At 39.7% G+C, this 21149-nt stretch overlaps 1 protein-coding gene and 1 long non-coding RNA gene across 4 annotated transcripts in view; both read right to left on the bottom strand.

Annotated features, from left to right (window-relative positions):
* The window catches only part of LOC106959962 (uncharacterized), a 4407-nt gene extending 1254 nt beyond the window's left edge, over positions 1-3153 (bottom strand). The window contains exon 1 of the long non-coding RNA XR_001427469.1: positions 2221-3153. This is a non-coding gene — a long non-coding RNA (uncharacterized LOC106959962). The remainder of the gene's footprint in view (positions 1-2220) is intronic.
* The window catches only part of mcm8 (minichromosome maintenance 8 homologous recombination repair factor), a 24303-nt gene extending 3256 nt beyond the window's left edge, over positions 1-21047 (bottom strand). The window contains exons 1-19 of one of the 3 annotated variants that reach the window (XM_015052838.1): positions 20875-21047; positions 20132-20355; positions 19913-19978; positions 19418-19500; positions 19184-19333; positions 18976-19073; positions 18708-18906; positions 17747-17832; positions 17158-17303; positions 16946-17020; positions 16726-16864; positions 14952-14982; positions 14719-14856; positions 14065-14125; positions 13815-13895; positions 13247-13442; positions 12940-13153; positions 11423-11632; positions 11255-11331 (exon numbers count right to left, since the gene is read on the bottom strand). In XM_015052838.1, the coding sequence (XP_014908324.1) occupies positions 11255-11331; positions 11423-11632; positions 12940-13153; positions 13247-13442; positions 13815-13895; positions 14065-14125; positions 14719-14856; positions 14952-14982; positions 16726-16864; positions 16946-17020; positions 17158-17303; positions 17747-17832; positions 18708-18906; positions 18976-19073; positions 19184-19333; positions 19418-19500; positions 19913-19978; positions 20132-20342 (2261 nt within the window). In that variant the 5' untranslated portion in view covers positions 20343-20355; positions 20875-21047. The other 2 variants (XM_015052839.1, XM_015052840.1) reach the window with 2 other exon arrangements.
* Positions 21048-21149: the final 102 nt, after the last annotated feature.

Below are 21149 nucleotides of genomic sequence, written 5' to 3'. Positions count from 1 at the left end.
AGAGCTTTACGCTTCTAAAGAGCGTAAAGATCTTTATAAGATCTTTACGCTCTTATAAAGTTATGGTTGGACTACATCTGGAAACTAAGTCTGAGGATCTGATAGAGGCGATCTCGGTCTGCATGTCGGTTCAGAGAGCCGCTGCTGAGTCAGCAGAGATCATGCTGCGCATCGGGTGGAGGAGCAGCAGGAGGAGCAGCAGGAGGTTTCGTTAAATTCAACTGTAACCAAACGGGATCCATTCATAATAAGTTTAGTTTGTGATGTTCCAAAAGCACCAGTGGTCAGTGTGATAATTTGCCTCCTATACGAGCAGCTACCCAGAGATCATCAGCATCAGCCGGTGTTTGGAAAAAAAAAAAAAAAAGTCAGACCCGACTTTGTGAAACCAACTTTTCTCCGCTGCTCACGAAGAATCATCTGTTTATTGCTCTTTTAATTCTGCATAATAGACTTAGTAAAAGCAGGAGAAGGGGAGTGTGTGTGTGTGTGGGGGGGGAGGGTCCATACTTGCCGTGAAAATAGCAGATAAAGCCTCCAAGTAGTTGTGAAGGGTTTTTGCGCTTACGTCACTATGACATCACTGCGACTAGTCGACATCGACTCGACCATTATCATGATGTAGTCGACCTTAAAAAATTTGTAGTCGTTCAACCCCTAATCGATGACAAGCGAACCTTGAAGAGAAGAGAAGAGATGCTGGCTGCTGTTGATAGATGAGAAATGAAGGATTTGCCCTGCGGAATTATGCGAATAGCGTAGTTCAGATGGCCGAGAAGAGAAAGCAGCTGTTTAGAACATCTGTCAGTGAGTAGGAAGTTTGAAGGCATTAAAGTTATTCGATTGATTTTTTCAGATGGTAAGGACGCTTGGAAGGATGAAGAATCAAGAGTCATACCTAGGAACTCTAAAGAGGTGCCGGAACCGATGGTTTTCTCCTCGGAAAGGGAAACGCCAAGCTGAGAGAAAACTTTGGTTAGAGCACTTAAACCCGAGACGAGGAGGAGAAGATGAAGGGGAAGGAAGTCGTCCAGAAGGTGTATCACATAGGGGAGCTTGGAAGTATTGATAAGGATACAACACAGGGCTTCTGATAGGGAATCGAAAATGTTGGGGCTACTGCGACAGCCGAATGTGAGGCAGACAGCAAAGTAAAAAGCTCCTTTCCAAACTACGCTGAAGTAACGCCAGAAATTGGGGCGAATGGGAAGAACTTTGAATGCACTGGTGATATCTGCTTTAGAGACCCAGGTGCCTTGCCCTGCTAAATGAATGAGTTTAATGGCATGGTCGATGGTTGCATATTGCATGGAGAAATCAGGAAATGGAATGATGCTGTTTATACTGGGAACGTGAGAACCGTGAGGAGCTGACAGATCTATAATTAGCCTTTTCTTGCCTGAATATTTAAGTGTAGCAATACCAATGGGGTTGACGTGAAAAACGGGATAGGGTGGCTTAGAAGAAGGACCTATCATGAATCCTTCTTTCACTTTCTTAGCAAGTTAGGGAGTCAACTATGTCGGGATCTGAAAAAGCGGTTTGAAGATTGTGACATTGACAAGTGGAATCTGGGATAATGTCTATGCCCGGGTGGAAACCGTGAGTGAAACCGTTAATGAGAAAGTCGACAAACTCCCTGTCAGGGTGATGCTTAACCCTGGTGCGTGCGAGGACCGAGGCAAACGTAAGAGGAATGAGGCAAATGATACAATTATATGGGTGTGGGGTCGGTTGGACTCCATTTGTAAACACAAGGGTTAAGGGCGGCAGAGAGAGCTTTCACCTGAACTGGAGTGGAGAGATGATGGCCTAGTCAAGTTTGTAAACTTTGAATGAGAGGGAAAAAGATTTTTTAAAGATATTTTATCTAGCATAGGGCAGCCTGTTCATTCAATTATAAATAGCAATCTGTCCTCAGGTGTGGTCCCTGCTACTTTTAAACATGTAGTAGTACAGCCACTGCTTAAAAAACCTGGCCTTGATCAAACTGTTCTGGCTAACTATCGGCCTATTTCGAAGCTGCCTTTTCTTTCTAAGGATTTAGAAAAACTTGTGTACCGTCAGCTGAAACAGTTTTTAGATGACAATGGCATTCTGGAGGTTTTCCAGTCAGGTTTTAAAACTCTTCATAGCACAGAATCTGCTTTAATAAGAGTTTTTAATGACGTCCTTCTTGCATGTGATTCTGGTCACCATGTTGTTCTGATTTTACTTGACCTAACTGCTGCCTTTGATACAGTAGACCACCACATTTTAATATCGCGATTACACCACGTTGTAGGTATTGGTGGCACTGTTCTTAAATGGTTCAGGTCTTACCTGGAGGAGAGAACAATTTCAGTCAAAATTAGTGACTCTGAATCATCTGCTGCTTCAATGCCTTATGGTGTCCCACAGGGCTCAATTCTGGGCCCACTGCTTTTCTCTTTGTATTTACTGCCTCTGGGTTCTGTCCTCAGGAAACATGGGATTTCATTTCATTGTTACGCTGATGATTGTCAGAGTTATTTGCCCCCGAAGCAGAAGGATGTACAAATATCTCCTGGCATGTCCAGGTGATATTAAAGCTTGTTTGGCCTTGAACTTTTTAAATTTTAATGAAAACAAAACAGAGGTGATGGTGTTTGGAGCCAGTGGCTCCTGTGAGTCCTCCTCTGTGGACCTGGGACCTTTGGAGGTTTATTTTAAACCTGTTATTACAGGTCTTGGTTTTAAGGTGGACAGTGATTTTAAATTGGACAGCCAAATCAGAGCCGTGGTTAAGTCCAGCTTTTATCATTTGGCGTCAGTGAAATCTTTTCTTTCCAAGCAGCATTTTGAAACAGTGATCCACGCTTTTATTTTGACTCGACTGGATTACTGTAACTCACTATATCTAGGAGTCAGTCAGTCGCTGCTCTCACGTCTGCAGCTGGTTCAGATGCTGCTGCACCACTTAGGACAGGAACTCGAAAGAGGGAACATGTGACCCCTGTCCTGGCCTCACTTCACTGGCTGCCTGTATATTTTAGGATTAATTTTAAAATTCTTATGTTTGTTTTTAAATCACTGCATAATCTTGCCCCGGCTTACCTCTCTGAGCTTCTTCACCCCTACATGCCCTATCGGTCTCTCAGGTCCGCAGATCAGCTGCTCTTGGAGATCAAGAAGGAAGCTCAGAGGGGACAGACTGGCCAAAAGTTCTCGCATCAAGGCAAATTCAAGATGGCTGACTCATCTTACCTGAGGGAGAGATGAGACCCACCCACCAGAACGTGATAACGTTGATAATGTCACACTATGGTTCCTAAAACTTTTGAGCGTTCCACACAAATTAGCTCTAAAATATTGAGCCCTACTCAATTAAAGTGGCATAAATCTCAACTGAGCTCAACATTTTATAGTTTGGTCAACTCCTTAACGACATTTGACTCTTGTGACCTTATTAGTTATGCGCTAGTACAACTGTTTGGGATTACAGTGTACATGAAAATGAAAAAAAAAAAAAACAGGCACTGAAGAAGCTGGTTGTAGAAAAGTTATTAAATAAATTATAAGACTGCAAAACTCATTGACATACTTTCTTCTGGTGGACATCAAGGTAAATGCATTCTGAACAGAAAACAATCAGTTTACTATTCGACAGGTAACAGACTTTAATGCTTTAATAAAGCAGTGCTGAACATGAAGTTTTACACGTCAGCTACTACTGTGAAGGAATAACCAGTTTTATGGGTGAAACTTAATCTCCCTATAAATTGCTATTTTACAGCCCCTACTGCAGTTATAATGACAGTCCTCAGAACATGAACTACACCTCTGTATGGGTGTCGCTTTCTGCTCCTGACTTTATGTTCAAATCGTTATCGTTAACTCTGTGTGGATGTTTGGGCCTCAGTCTGCTGTTGCAGAGAAAGTAATAAACAATAAATGCATTCATTTTACATGAATATTTGACTTAATAAAGTCCATACATTCTTTTCTGTGGCACAACTTTACTTGTTTCTGTGCAAGAAACTTAGAATCCCTGAGACGTCATTTTTACCTCCTGCTTTTTTGGCTTTCTTAAAAGTAACTTCTCAGGGTCTTGACCTAACATTGAGGATTCATTTTTATTTCATTCAGTGTCTCACTTCTTTAAGAAAGAGCTGTCTTAGGGTCTCTGTCAATTTAAATCTAAATAAGCTGCTGGCCACGCCACCAAACTCAACGTTTACACTTACTTGAAAACGGCTGCTAACAGATGCGTGTAGCAAGTCTGTCAAAAAAGGTGTATATTTCACCTCAAATCCATCTTCACTATTTATGTATATTTGTTTTTCTTAGTTTCTGAATTTTATTTTGGTGGTGACGCTTTTATTTTCTTGCTTCCTGTTTGGCGTCATATCCTGTGTGTTCCCGCTGCTCTCCTCAGTTCGCCCCGAGCTGCGCTGGGGAGAGGTAAGCGTATGAAGTTGCCTTCTGTTTAAGTGTTAAAATATTCGAAATGTTCTTAAAAGTATGTTCACTGAGCTCACAACTTGTTATATTTTGTTGTTAAATTGTTTTATGTGTAGCGCAGCACATTATTGGGTATTTAATTCCCACATTAAAGACAATTATCGAGTTTACCATGCAAACACTTTTATTTTTGTTCTTTTGGTTGGTTAAGGTCTGTGTGGGGAGGCCGGAGCCCGGGAACTGCTGTGCCAAATGCATTTTTATTTTGAACAGAATAAACCCGCCTTCCTGCTACAACACACCGTGGGTCCTCGACTGCTGGTTTCTTTCTTCACCTACACACACAACGCAGAGTACAAACAACAGATGAGTCGGATGGAACCGGCTACATGGGCAATTATACAACCATACTTGTTGAAAAGCATCACTAGATCCTCCTGCACAACCAACAAGAATGCAGCAAGTGGTTTCTGGATGACAAATCAACAAAATACTTTTTTTTTTTTCCAGCAACCATTGTACCGCACATACAGAGGTAAAACTGGCTGATGCTGATTTGTGACATTGTCTTCTGGTGCTTATGAAACGTCTAATTTTCCAGACACCAAAACATTAACAGCTCTCAGCAGAAGAAAGGGGGAGCAAACATCCTCTTCTTCCTAAACAAGTTTTTATCGTTTTTAACCAGCAGGGTGATAGTTTATATAATGTAAAAAAAAAAAAAAGTGTCTCTGTCAGCCTGTTTTTTTTTTTTTTTTAAAATTAAATTGAATATATTTTAAATGTTTGTATAATTTTTGTCCAGGTTGACTTAAGAAGTCAGGTATTATTATTACAGGTATATTTTCTGAGGTACAGTAAAGTCATGAAAATGTGTGCCGATGTCGATACGTCATGATATGGCAGGATTTAGCTATATTATATCAAGTTCTTTTATTCATTTACTTGATTAATTGGCAGAATAATTGATAGATTACTTGACTATGCACAGTGAGTGAAGTGCGTCACCCTGCAGTTTGTAGAACCACACTGTTTGTTGTGGATCCTTGTTTCATTCACTATGAAAACTTTTCAAAGATTTTATTAGTCTTTCAGTTAGAAATCAATACAGATGTCATGAAGCATCCATCATTACTGAAATAAATCCCCTTAAATACTATCATTCAAATCAAGACCATTTACTGTTCTGCTGTTTTAAGTGTCATTTCTGTGTGAATGTTGTGTTAAAGTATTTTTGTTTCAACCTGAAAACAAATGATATACAATAAATATCCACAGATATTTAGTTTTTTCTTGTCAAGTGTTATTCTGGTCTTAAATTTATAAAACTGTTAAACAGCAGACCGCTTTGGGCTCTGATGACTTATGGGTAAAATCCTCCCCCCTGGTGGTTCTGGTTAGAATGCTACTGTTTTTGTTTATTGCACTAAGCCTAAAATACTTTGTCTCTGGGCTTTAATAGCACCTCAGTGCTTAGTTGCTTCCACCTACTCTCTGCTACATTATTTAGGACAGAGCCCTGCAGTGAGTTTCCCTGTTTGTTTGGCTTCTTCCTCTGCACCATTACTGCTAAGCCTCCATCACTTCCATGACAGTCAGTAGCTATTTAATGTACCCACACAGTGTCAGAACAAATTGTGAAACTGTCACAATCGATTTTTGTCCACAGTGAAACTTTTCTCTGTTTTCACTGAGTATGCAGTGTGTCATCAAAAGTAATCCAATATCAGCTCAAAAAACCCTGCACCCAAAAACACAGATGTCATACAGGCAGAATAAATAATGCTAATAACAATCTAAGCTAAATAACCAAGCGGCTCAGGTCTGGGCTCAAACAACTGAGGAGAGTTTATATTAAATTTCATGCAACTATTTTTCCTTTTGTAAGAGATGATTTCCTGAATATCCTGCTGTCATGAGGTATGTGGTGGTGGGCCAGCAGGCAGGATACAGAGTGAGAGTAGAAAATTTAATGAAAACAATAATTAATGAGCGTTAGTCCTTTTATTCTGTTGGTGAAAACACAATGTTTAGAATTGGATAAGAATAAAACCGCCAGATGTGGACAACAGCCCAGTTGTTCTCAAACTTTTTTTCCTTAAATGCCTCCACATTATGATTGAACTCTTTGTATGTTTGGGGAAGTGATCTTATTGTTTTAAATGTTTCGATTCCCATCTCGTTCTTATTGACTTATGGAGGCTTTGTATTTTGGCAGAATCTTAAAACTATTGCAAAGAACATATTTTCATTATGAGTTTGTTCAGGGTATTTTTTTTTTCAAACTTTACCAATCATTTCTATCTTTATCTTATTCAATTCTTCTTAAGTTTCATATTTGTTTAACGTTTGCTCAGAATTCCCCAGTTCTCACTGATCCCAGCATCTGTTTTCTTTGGACTTTCTGTGGTCCATCTTCTGTCTCTTTTTCTTCCTTCATCAATCTGAACCATTTTCCTTGGACAGGATCCATGTTGGAAAACCATTCTCTTTAGTTTTTCTCCCCTTTCTCCTTTTCCATCAGCAGTTCTCAGGTGGCCCGTCTTATTTTGGTCTTCCTTTCTCTACTTTTATAAAAAAAGGTTCCTCTGTCTGCTGTGATTTGTTGTGTCTTATCTGTTCACTTCCTGTCGTCTCCCTCTGCTCTTTCTGTATTATAAGTTTCTTTACTTTGACCTTTTACCAGAAGTAAAGATATTCACTGATGCAACACATTTTGTTTTTGTGTTTTTCAATTGGAACAAGCTTTCCTTAACTTCCTTCTGGAATTTGTATGTTCTTGTCACATAGATTTTGTTTTTGCTAATGCAGTCTGAAACATGCATGCTGATTTTCATAGAGGATGTTAGTGTTTCTTATTATGGCCCTAATACTCCATCATAAAAAAGACACCCAAAAACAAAAAAAACTTAAATAGTTTTTCCAACAGGCCCTAAACTGTTATTGTTTTTTCTCATATTTAACTTTTATCAGATTTTTTTTGACTCCCCAAACTATATTTACTCTGCACTAAAATGCATTTTCTTCTTATTCCTGTGCCTCCATCTGCTTGCTAACAGGAAACCAGTGAATATCTGTGCTTCATTCTTCACGTTCCAACACCAAAGATTATTACGGAATATGTCAAATTAAGCGACCTACTGAAAACTTCTCTTGAGATTTTTACCGAGTTGCCTTTAATTATGTGAGTTGAAATATGAAATGAAACGTAACCCTTCTTCTGATGTCTTTAAGTGGTTCTAGTGACATCAAGCAAACATGCTGTTCAAATATTTGGCCCCATTTCATCTCTGTACTAAATTGATACTGGTAAATGCCAGAAGAACCATGCAGATGACTCAGCTATCAATGTAGTCCTTGGTATTCAGAACAAAAAGAAAGATGAGCTTTCAGGTAAATAGATCTATTTTTGTGCCAGTCATGTTTCAGCTTCTCTTGGCGGTGAAGCAGGGAGTAGTTAGAAATCAGTTATTGAGTCGGTGCCATGATGCACCACATGGGTGTAGCGCTCTGGCTCTACGAGGCTCTGCTGAAGACGAGTGCGACTCTGGAGCTGCCTGTTTTACAACACGGAACACCTGAGCTGGCAAACGTCCCGGCCAGCACGCCATCTGTTCCTGGAGTGTCAAGGATTCATCAGGTGGGTGCAGACCGGAAAAATAAATGTCATCTGGAAGGATTGGAGATGTAGGATGGCTGCAAGGAAGACGGTAAACAAACTGCACAGCACTCAGAAAACAATCTTCTCCAGGGTTTACGTCCCCTTTGAACAACCTGCTAAACAGGCTCATCCTTCAGTCAACTCTTAAAAAGTGTAGGACTGCTTGTTAAATTTGGTGGAATTACATTTTAACCCTTGTGCATGCGATTACTGAGGCAAATGTAGAGGACTATGGCAAATGATACAAGTTGTACGTGTGTGGGGTCAGTTGGTCCCCATTTCTACATACAAGGGTTCAGTTTTTAGTTGTTGGAATTTCTGTGCTGTTCCTCAAAGAAACTCGCTTTTTCTTTTTTGTATATAAAGCAACTGAAGTCAACTTTCCTTGAGTGTTTTCATGAGTGCTGGGACTTTAAAAAAAAAATCTACAATAATAATAAAGTTAATCATATGATTCATAGTAAATTAATCACATTTTAATCAAGAACATTTTCAATTCAAAAAACATTTTTTGCTGCTGAATTATTGCATAAATAGACATAAGCCAGCCTGGTAATAACCTTGTCCTGCTATTTGTTTGGTTCAGACGTTCTGGGCTCTTAACTATTGAGAAACGATTGCTTCCTGCCTCAGACTCTGTTGAAGTTTAAAGTTTTACCCAATTGCAAACGTTTGCCCGTGACATAAACGCGGCAGTTGAATTCAGGAAATTAACATATTTGTTCAAAACGTCTCCTGCGTAGTTGCTGAACCCTAACCCTATGCAAATAAACTTGATTGATTCTGTTCGCTGACTGGCCTGTTACAAATTCTATCGATTGCAATCAAGCAAAAATATGTCGTTAGCAGCTAATGGTTACCTACTCACAGTATTTCAATAAATAATGTCTTTTGTCTGTCTTCGTTTCTTTTAAGGGGGTTATTTTACACACAGCTCATTGGATGAGACAAAGAGGTGTTATGCTCTTCTGAGGAAACAACACCTATATGCTGGTTTAGAGATGTGGAGGACATGGAAACTTAACAAAATGATCAATAGTCAGGTTCAGGAAGGAGGAGACCAAAGAGAAGAAGCTTCCTATTTTAGACAGTCTAGTGTACCTTGAGAGAAGTGGAAACCTCAAAACTGAAATCCACAGAAAACAAAACACACACAGACTAGTACCCACTCTTTGACTCTCACCAAGCACTGGAACATAAGCTGTCAGTCACCAGAAACCCGCAGGATCGAGCCGAAAAGGTCCCACAAGGATGGAAGTGAAGGTCAAGGAACACAAACGCCTCAGGAACGTACTTTGGTCCTGTGGATACACCAACTGGGCTTACGTCAAGGAATCCAGCATCTCAACTCAGTGAAAGACCAACAAACAGGCAGAGAAACATTGTCACTCCAAATGTGACTGGAGTTTTAGAGAAAGTAAAAAAATATATTTTCCCAGCAATATATTCCGGTGCATTTTAAACTTAACGCTGCCAGACAGAGACTGGTTTTACATTTACATCGCTCCCTATCTGCCTGGACGAGCCGTCACACATCGCTGCTCCTTCAGTAAAAGAAATATGGAGTGAAAATAGTCTAAAACTATCTGTGCGTGTGTAATAATGGATTTGTAACTCGTGTAAGCATCTTTGTGTGTAAGTTTGGATAGTTGTATCTGCGAAACATGATTTGTAAGCCATAAAAAGAAAATAAACCTTTTCCTACGCATACAAATGTTGGAAAAGTATGCACGAGTCACCAAATACACACACACATACACACACACACACACACACACATACACACAAAACTGCAGTTACGTACAGATGCAGTTACGATTGCACAACTATTTTTGAGACTCATTTCACGTTTCCGGAGCTCTCAGATTTTTGTGTAGATGATGCGTTTACATGCTAGTAGAAAGCTGGGTCATCTGATTTTTGCTCTGAGTCTAGTGTTTTTATCCTCTGAACGTTTCTCACTGTGCTTGTGCTGAAGTGGAAAATATGTTAGTTCTCTGGAAAATGGAATATCTCAGCACTTCCTTATAATATTCCAAAATTGTTTATAGACATATTGTCCATTTTGAGCGGTACAGGAGACTAGGTGGTCTGACAAACGACCACTGGGTGGCAGAATGGTTCGCTGGCCAGAAAAATAGGCAGGCAAGAAGAATTTAAAGTGTAATGACCTTTGAGAAAGTGTTCTTACATTATTATTTTGTCATTACCATTACATTACTTAAAAAATGGTCTCAAAAGAAAACATTATCTTTTGTCGAGATAACTTATAGAACAGCTTATCATACATTAAAAATTCAAAAGATTTGGGTAAATCTTAAACACTCCATCTATCCTTTGTGTGCAGTGAAATGAACATTAAAGTTAATTCAAGAAACACTTTTGTCTTCTTTCTACAGTATAAATCAAAGGATGCCTCTATTGAAATTATATATTTATGACATAAAACTTTTTTCCTGCCATAAAGCAGTGGTCAAACTATGGCTAAATATTTGTAATTTACTTTCAACAAAAGGAAACCAAAATGGTATTAAAGTAAAGACACTATGGAAACTCCTCACCTGCCTCAACACAGGTAAAGTTTCCACTGTATGCAAGTAAATGTGATTACAACTGAGTGAAAATTGTACAGTTCTAAAGCTCATAAGGGTCGGTGTCCTCCAACCTTTAGATGTCTCTTCTTTAACACACCCGAGTCAAATCCTGAGGTCAGAAGTCATTAGCACGACTCTGGAGGACTTGACTGTCCTAAGCAGCCATTTAATTCAGGTGTGTTGGACCAGGACGTATCTAAATGTTGCAGGACACCAGACATCGATGCCTGGATCTGAGGATCCTGTTAGAGCAGTGTTTTTCAGCCACTGTTCCGCGGCACACTAGTGTGCCGTGAGTGATCGTCAGGTGTGCCGTGGAAATTATTNGTTGTTTTAAAGTTCTTTATAAATAAAGTTGGTTTGGTTTTTTGGTTTGGTTTTATGAACTTCTTTGTGTTTGTCGATTGCAGGATATCTCAATAGAAAAAGTTCAATGGCTATAAATACTTTTGGAAGGCACTGTTTAGGGTTATTACAGCGAGGAACTTCATTAATTGGTGAAACAGTGAGATAAAAATAAATAGAACATGGAGTCTCTAAAGTCTCTTCTGATTTGCTGACGTTGCTGCAGAGTTACCTGTGTTTCATGATCTCCACCACATCTTCAGCATCACTTTGTGTCGCCACTTCTCTGAGCTCCAATTTGGCTCTTGCCTAGAGAAAATCAAACAATTGCCGGAAAAGAAGGTCAGAACTTCAGCAAGGTACGATGCACTCACTAAATATCTCAGCCAAACCAACCCACCTCTGTAAGTCTGACTAAGGACTCCAGCTGCCGTGTGGTGATGGGCGTGGCATCAGCCGAGTGCGCTTGGGATCTCAGAGATAGGTAGAAATCCTGAAGGGTTTTTGCCGCTTCAGGACACAGCGTGGGTCGGACGTACTGACGGGCGTAGCTGATGTACTTCCTCAACAGGCATGTTGGAATCACATCGGCTGATTCATTTGCTGGAAACTGGAGACAACAGGTGGGACTGGTCAAACCTTGACAGGCTGTACAAACGCCAAGGAGTGCTTAAGTTTCAGTAGACCTCTCTACTTTAACGTTCAGTATTAGAGTTACCAACTATGAGATAAAGAGTCTGACAGAGTTCATCCTAACATTACAGTCAGCTGATACTTTGGTGCCAGCTTACATCATGATCTTGTGTTGAACATAAACAGAGAAGTTAGGATAAGAACGAAGGACAACAGATCTCCATGTCAAGAGGGCAAGATTGTAACTCAGAAATATGATTTAAATAGTAAATAGTAAATGTTGAAATGAGATCATTTTGGAGCAAAGGAAAACTTTAAAAGAATGTAAAATAGGCTTTTCCAAATGTAAAACAGAGTTCACATTTTAAATTGTAGGCACCTTCAGTAGATGTGCAATTTCCACTGCATTCCCTTGAAGTGCTTGAGCAAGTAAAACTGCTAAGAGACAATCATCTGCCCTACAAGGTCACTGACATTTCAAACCTAGCCTGTGCCATAACAGAGGGAGGTTAAATGCTTCAAAGACAGTTTTGTTCAGCCCTTCTCCCAGACAGACACAGAGATGGGTCCTCTGATGTAGACTCTTAAATAGCTGCATTTATATTGACTATAGAATTGCACAATTTGACATTACAAAAATAATGCCGCTTAATAGAAACATGGCAATTTTGAAAAAATAAAAAAATTTTGATAAAGCAAGTTTTGGCACCAGGGTGAGGTGGTATTTTTAGCTATATCAAAATTAATTCATTTTGCAAAACTGCAATGGAAACACTTTTTTCACATCACACGAGTCACACATTTAACAACCGGATATTGCTGCTGGTGCAGCATATTTTTTAATGACCTATTGAATGGACAGAGTTATTCACATGATTTTTATTGCATTTCTTAAATGCAAAATGTAATATTTTTGACACCAGCGGAATATTGGCAAAGTTAGTTCAGTAAAAGTGTTAACACAGAGGAGTGAAATTACTACAAACTGGTGGTGGCGCTAAAGTATGATAAACTCATTTATTTTAAAAAGATCAGATTGTTTTAGACTGCCTGGTAGAAAAGGCTGGCTCTGTTCTGGAGACTAGTTTGGAATCTCTGGATAATATTGTGCAAGGAAGGATTCTTTATAAAATCAAAAAGATTACAGACAACCCAGAGCATCCTAAGTATCAGACAGCAACAGAGCATCTTTAGTCAGAGTCTTCTTCAAAGCTGCTGTAAGACAGGCCGCTGCAGGAGATCCATCCTACCCACAAACATCAGCATCTAAAAAAAAAGTTTTACCTGTAGTCGTTCAGACAGAGGCATGGCTGCATGCTGCAGCAGGATGGAAGTCTCCGGGTCATTACTTATTCTGGTCACCGTGGCGCTGCTGGTTCTGCCTTTCCCCGCCCTGTTGGCCATGACATGCTCGGACAGCTGGCGATCATGTGACTCATCTGGGATGTCCAGAAGAAGGAAGACAACGTCGAAGCGGGAGAGGAGGGCAGAGCCCATTCTACAGACACACCAGAAGGAAATTAAAGCCAACTGTTCCACGGTTCCATCCTCCTGAAGCAGCTGCTGGAAGTTACTAGAGGTGAAAACTCACTTTAGATTTTCAGAGACAGTCTTCCCTCTGTTGTAGTGGCCTCCGACAGGGTTAGCAGCAGCAACAACAGACGTTCTAGCAGGCAGAGAGGAGACGATGCCGGCCTTAGCCAGACTGACCGACTGCTGCTCCATGGCTTCCAGCAGAGCCTGCTGCTGGCTCCCCAGCTTGTCGAACTCATCAATGCAACAAAGACCTGGAAGTACAGGAAGCAGGAAAACAGGAAGTCAGCCTGACACAGAAGGTGCCAACCAACAATGGGCAACATGGACTTCAAATTTTATCACTTTTTGAGGTATTCACAATTCACCATCAACATTTCTGCAATACATCTGTTTTTGCAAAGAGTCTATGTTTAAAAACCTCCACATATATTAGTCTTGAAATAAACTTATCTACTATCAGATACTTAAGTACATTGGTGCTAAACCGCACCGTAATTTCATTGATGTTTGTACCCAGCAGTGAAAAAAAAAAATCAATATGGAAAATTAATAACGCTGTTAGTTTTGGGGAATTTCAAATAAACTTTCCCAGAGGAAAGTTCACATGGATATACTTTGACTACCTTGGTCAGCCAACACCAAAGCACCTGCCTCCAGAGCATAATCTCCTGTTCCAGAGTCTCTGGACAGACTCACTGTTAGTCCTTTGGAGATAAACACAAAATGTTACATTTTGGAAACAGAGTATATATAACCATAGTCAAAAGAACATAGAGTGTGTAAAAAGAGAAACAGTCAAGGTAAAAAAACAAACAAAAACAATACCCTCTCTTTCAATTCTAGGATTTGAAGTACAGGCACATAGAGGCTTACCTGTGGTGCTGGTGCTGTTGCCACATACATAGATTCCCCTTGGAGCCACGTTACACACCGCCTGTTGGAGGAGGAACAGAAACAAAAGAGATATGAACAGTTAAACCACCTCAGTCGGTACCGTCACAAAAAGATCAGGATCACGATTACAACTTTTACTGGATGATGAATTGTCCCAGAAATTAATGCAATAGACAATAAAACAAAAATTGTTGTTTTGAAATCATTTATAAAGGGGAAGTATTGTGTGTATTCCAGTCACAAAGTGCCATTTTATAGCACAATCAAGTAAGTGTTAACTTGTTACAAAAGTGCTGAGTATATATTTATTTATTTTTAAAGGCATCACAACATGGCTCCTCTATTAACCCTTTAACAACGTTTTTACCAGTGTTTTACTGAGAAGTAGCTCCTATAATGAGCTCAGCAGATGCACAGTTCCAGTAGGTATCTGCTAATTGCTGCTGACTAGTCTGAAGGAGCTGAATGAGAGAAGGTTGGAAACTGCAACTTTAATAAAAAGGAATATGAAGACTCTGTGAACAAAATAACCCTTCAAAAAATATTAATCACCAGAATGAAAATCACTGAGCTCATTTTAATCTATCATGCAATTAACTAATAAATTGCTTATTGGGACAGCTCCTCTGTTACCTGTAACATCTGACTCTTCCCCAGTCCAGGGTCTCCCACCACCAGGATGTGAGGGTCTCCTCTCACCGGGACGCTGCTCTTGTCTGTGTGTTTCTGTCTGCCTCCAAACAACGCCAAAGCCAGGCCAGCCTTCACCAGCTGCCAACACACAGGAAAACCAGCATGAACACTGAATATGAGCAGCGTGTCTGATTGCTCTATGAAATCAGAGTGTAATTTCAGTCTGAACTCACCAGATGGCCGAAGATGGCAGGACACAAAGAGCTGGAAGAAGTCGGAGAAGAGCACACATTAAGAACTTGATACATGTTTAAGCTGTTTTAATCAGATCATTACATGGCTGCTGGATTTCACCAATTATAAATCAATACTGTCTCAAGTATAACTCCTAGAAGAGCAATGCTCATTATAAATTAAAAGAGAAAAGTCAAGAACACAGGAAAAAATGAACACAGATAGACAAACTCTGAAATCTAGAACTTTAAATATGATTTAAAATAATGGCTACAATAGGATTCAAATTCAAACATATTTTATTGACACCAAAGGGAAACTAAATATATTTCTAGCTTCAGTTGATATTATTTCAGCTTTCCCAATGTTAATCAGCTGCTACCCAGTTGCTATGGTTACACATTATCACCAAATATCAAAGCATGAAACATATTGCCAAAAACCTGAACAACTACACTGCATCCAAAACATAAAGGAACAGTTGTCAAAAAAGTAATTTCCCACAGAAAGGCAGGAATGAAAGTTTGAAAAAGAAAAAAAAAAAAAAATCAATGAAAGTACAGACCTGCTCCAACCTGCTGAGCGGCGCAATTCTACAACGATTCAGATAAACTCCAGACTGTTCCAGATTTAAATTGGAAGACTTCTCAGTCTTGTGCGTAAATACAGAAGTTTTCAATTCACTGCAGATATATCCATCAATTTTGGCCATCGTAAGAAAAACATCACAAAAAAAATCCTAAAATGCATAAATGGACAGATGGACCCTTAACATGTCCTGTAGTAAGTGGTTTCAACTTTGACCAGGTCATGTTAAATAAATCACATGCTCCACCAGTTTTTAGGATTTCCTTCTAATGAATATCCCGGGATATCTCTGCTACTGTCTCCTACTACCGTACTCTCCAATGTTGTGATATTTGCTGTTATTTCAGTTTGTAAGTTAATCTTTTCCTCTGATTTTTTTCTCTCTTCACAGAAGTTGCAGTTCAGTTTTAGCTGCTAAACTTTCCTGAAGAGAAGGAATCATCAACAGAGACACAGCTGCCAATAACTTCATATTCATATATTTGAAATGATTCATGCTCTTGTGGAATAACCAGTGGACAAAAATAGTAGAAAAAACATATCTGACAATGATGTCGATTTTATTTTTTATTTAACATCACTAATTGAAATTTACTGAGACAATAATGAATCAAAATTCTTATTGTAATAAGAAATGTTATAATTTAATTTTTTTGTGTGTGTATCTGGTCTGTCTTCTCAAACCCGCAATCGGTCATGGTAGCTGGACGCCCAGAGTCAGAGTCATCCTTATTCATTTAAGGAGTTTAAAATGACTCCTTTTAAACAGAAGGGTCTGATGTAGCAGAGCAGAACTGATCTGCAAGTAATTTTACTTTAGAATTAAATACATGTTAAACATTTCATCCAGTTCAATTAAACAGATCCATATAGGTGAAGTGTTCAACAAAAAGTCTTACTAAGTCCAAAAACTTAGTATATGATTACATAGATTAGCTCATCTATGTAATCATATAATATCTAGAAATTCTGGCACTGCTGTGGTGGCTTGTCATCACAGTCCATATCGCCAAACACAGCAATAAAAACACACTGAACTCTTATTTGATTTCCCCCGACTATCGTATTTTTCATGCCCGACTGTGAAGATTTACACAAATCATTATTTCGAACCTTTTGGTGATTTTACAATAATACCACGAAGCACAAAGCAGTCAAACAAACTGCAGACAGCAATAAACTTACTGCACGATGAGTCGCAGCAGGTTCGGCTGAGACTGGATCTCCTGGATGGCGTAGAGCTCCTTCAGACTGAACTCCTCTCCTCCTGTGCGATCTTCCCTCGATCCTCCTGACTCTTCACCTCCACACTTAGACAGCTGACCTGAATATTCAGCTATTATTAACTTTGTCCTGAATTCTTAGAGGGAAATGTGGCATGGATCAAAAACATGCCTGCCGGTACCTTTGGTGTTGCTGACTGAAGTAGCTTCGATGTAGAGGAGAAACATGCACTGATCTTTATTTCCTCTGGAGCTGCCTGCAGTCAGAAAGCAAATGTTTGAACTATGTGATGAAGACATCTGACTGGACGGGTGGTGTCTGAGGTTAGTCCTATTTGTCACTGCTAAGGGTACATCTGTAACCATGATCAGATATTAATATGTATGTTTGCACCATCATTGATGACTCTGACTATCCCCGTAACGGTGACTGCGTCTCCTGGGACGCAGCTGTCACAGAGGTCAGAGGTCAGGTGACACTCCACGGTGCGAGGGATTCGTCCCGTCTCCCTCTGCTCGCCGCCCATCAACTCCTGCACCCTGAGGAGGCGAGAGAGATGCGTTTCACAGAGCTCAACAAACACTTTTTTCACTTTTGATCTGCCTTTCAAAATCTTTTTCATTTCATATGGATACAATTTTAGCTTCCTAAACAGTTTTTAAAATGTTTAACTTTTTCAAAAATGATACATGTGCTACAAAAGCCTTGCAAAATCTGTTACGTAGTAAATTACAGACACATAAAAAAATAGATTTTTTTTAAACAAAATTTGCCACAAAATTGTAGAACTTGCAATATCTGAAGACCAAACCTTCTGAAATCATCAGCATGTAAAACAATAAATAAACAATCCTTCATAACCCCATAAATCTGTCTGCACAATGTCCCAACTGAAATTTACGGCTGATGTTATATTCTCTGTAGGCCAAACCCAACAGCTTTCATCTCCTCTACACAGAGAATATGATCATTATGCCCTTACTTGATGATTTGCCAGTCTACTGTCTTTGTGGAGGGAGAACTTCGAAGAGGGATGAAGGAACGAGTACGACATCCAGGCTGGATACACTACGTGATAAAACAAACAAAACTGTGTCGTTATGTACCTGGAATGACCTTTATGGGCCAAAGTGCCTTTTTTCAGTGGAAAACAGTCATGGTAAGCTTAGTACTTTAAATAACATAAAATAGGTAAAAACCAGTGATGGGTACATTTCCACTAATCTGAAAATAGCAGAGCTAATTTTTTATTTTAATGCATTAACATTTTTGCTAACTTTGAAAACAGTTGGAGCACTTAGCTTCCTCTAAATGAAAATTTCCAGATAAATGAATGTAGGTTTGAAAACGTTCAGCTAAATTAAGTTTGACACCTGTTTTGAAGCTTTGGTGCTCGACTGTTGAGAATTCTTCAAATAGTTAAGCTTAGTGCTAATTCTTTAATAATGAAGCATTTTTTGTTTAACGCATTAGCGGTTTTGCTAACTTTGAAAACGTTTAGCACACTTGGCTTCCCCTAATTTAATTTTTCCAGATAAAGCAGCATAGTTTCGTGAATAAAGTTTGACATCTGTGTTGAAGTTTTGGTTATCGACTGTTAAGAATACTTCACACAGATAGCCGTGGTAGATATTAACATAGTTGAATTTAGCAGGTTACCATTAGCTTCTGCTAATAGCATGCTGGAATAGCGCTTTGGCGTTTAACTAATGTTTATGACTAGTGCATTGGGTTTTAGCCCAAATAACTTTTTAGCTAGCAGTATTCACAAACAAGCTAGCAAGGGTTTACTAGCAACTAGTCAATGGTAGCCTCAACTGCCTTAAGTCACACAACATATTGAAGATGTCTGCTTGTGACTCAAATCTTTGCCTGACAGAAAAGTCCCAAAGTCACCAAATTTGTGAAACCAACCCAGATCACTTTGAAGTGTGTGTTCAAACCTTCGTAGGTGTGGCATATTTCCCATGCTGCAGTGGTAGGGTCAGAGTGCTGGTGCAGGTCTGGCACTTGAACGCCATCCTGGTACACTGAGGCCTGATGTTGCTCACCCGGACCACGGTTCCTCTCACACACACCATCCGGCCGAACACACTGGCTCGCAAAGTCCGCAGTGGAGTCAGCGGCTCGTAGTTATACAGCCTGCAAGGGAGAACCTACAGCTCAGCTGGGACAGTGAAACAACTTCCTGCTCTGTACGGCAGTCAGTACCTCACACTGATATGAGGAATATTGATGATTGGTGTAGCAACAGGAAGTTCCTCATCTTGGAGCTCTGCAGCTTGTTTTTCCAAATCTGCAGTCAACACCTGAAGCACACACACTCTTCAGTTGGAAATGTAACAGCAAGCAGACTAACTTCACAAATTAAAATAGTTTTATGGGAAGAATATTACATTCAATGGCTTTTTGTGTTTACCTGATGAATGGCCACGCCCAAACAGTTCAGTATCACATCTGGCTGTTCCCGCAGGTCTGTCACAATGTCAGTGAGAGCTTCACACACGGCTTTATTCCCAGTTAAATCTGTGTAATCCACCAGCACACTGCCCTGGCGCTCGATCTCATCCTACAGAAAAACACAACTGTTCTCTTTTACTCACCTTTTGCCGAGAAAACACAAAGTATAAAAACATACCAACACAGGCCTTACTTTATCATACAGATGGATCTGGGATATGAAGTACTTCTCAAACACTTTGATCTTCTCCACAGTGGGCGAGCTCTCTATGAAACCTTAGCAGGAAAAAATGGAAATATTCTCAAAATAAATACAGATGTAAACATTGTACTTTTGCTGTGTACAGCCAGGCTTTACTTAATTTCTGCCAGGCTAAACTTTGTTTGCCAACTAATTTTAAATATGTTTTTTGATACACCAGTGACAGTGAAAGCAAAGACGGGTTAAAGAGCATTTTTGGTGAAACCGTAGAAAACTGTGAACACATAAGGATTAAAATTTAAACATTACACAAACATAGAGAAATGCCTTCTTTTGTAACAGAACAAATTAATAAAATTAGGCTGTAAGGCTTCTCATAACAAAACAAAATGCAAAAATAATTAATAACACACAAATCAATGAAATTTTACCAAGTTAAGTTAAAATATGAGGCCACATATGTCCTGTAATGACACATCAACTTACCTTCTGTGAAATACAGAGCCCAGCCTTTGTATGGACACAGTGCATCAAGAGTGGTCTGGATTGGGGCTGAGTGGACAACAGTAAAGCAGTCTGGATGAAGCCGAAAGAACTTTTTATTTGTTCTAAACTAATAAAAATGGTGACATGAAATTTTTGGAGGTGATTTGAAATAAATAAAGCAAAATTCCTACTAGATACAGAAATAATAATGGAGCTCACCTCTCTGGGAGCTTAAAGATGGATTTCCACTAACACCACCTCCTCGGCTCCCTCCACCTCCTGCTGCTGACCCTCCTCTCCACGGCCTCCTCCACCCTCCCTGTACTCTCCATCCACCGTTTCCTCTTCCTCTCCATCCACCGTTTCCTCTTCCTCTCCATCCCTTGTTCCCACCTCTCCATGAGCCTCTAGAGGTTCCCTCTGTACTCATTGGGGGGAAAAGTCTAAAAACATTTTGAGAGTTAGAAGCACAGATTTCACTTTTTAAAAAATGCTTAGTTAAATGAAAACACACCTGCTGCGTACACAAACGAGTCAATGTGCAAAGGAGATCGTACATCTAGCACAGGATTTATCACTGCAGTCTTCCAAGAGAAATAAGCCATGGCCAACACTTCTATCACTTGATAGAGCCAATGAATAAAACAGGTAGCCTACATAGTTAGTTATTTTTAACCACAAACACTGGCTTTTTAAGGTGTTTCCCAGCTCTGTTGGCTTTTATTTGACGGTTGTCAGACATGATGAAAATGGGTTATGATAGGGAGACATGCAGGTCGTCTGGCCGGGATACGAACCTGTGACGGCCGCGGGTCGTACGCTGTACCCCTGCGCCACCGGTACCAACGTAACACCAAATTTGTTGTTGTTTTCAGTTACACAGGGATTGCTTAAAGAACCTCATTAATGTTACCTTATATTATCATAGGAAATCTAAGAAAGCTACATAAGGTCGTACATACCTTTCGTTTTGAGTCGATAAGATACTATAACTGCTCTGGAACTAGACCAGTCCACTAAATAATCACTTTTACCGAAACGCTTCGACAATTTGTTAGCTAACTAAAGTGTCAAAATTCCCTCCACTGACAACAAGCTTCTTCTGCTGCTGGTTACAACACCCCAGGTTGCGAGGTGCTATACTGCCCCCTGAAGGACACCAAAAATAACTACAGGTATACGTTCAATCTCTTCTTCTTCTTTTTGTTTTATGGCGGTTGGCAAACAACTTTCAGGT

The sequence above is a fragment of the Poecilia latipinna genome, unplaced genomic scaffold, assembly GCF_001443285.1.
Source record: "Poecilia latipinna isolate Pla-1442-1.1 unplaced genomic scaffold, P_latipinna-1.0 Scaffold1138, whole genome shotgun sequence".
Lineage (NCBI taxonomy): Eukaryota > Metazoa > Chordata > Actinopteri > Cyprinodontiformes > Poeciliidae > Poecilia > Poecilia latipinna.
Note: the sequence above shows the minus strand (reverse complement) of the source record. Positions and strands in the feature narration are given on the sequence as shown.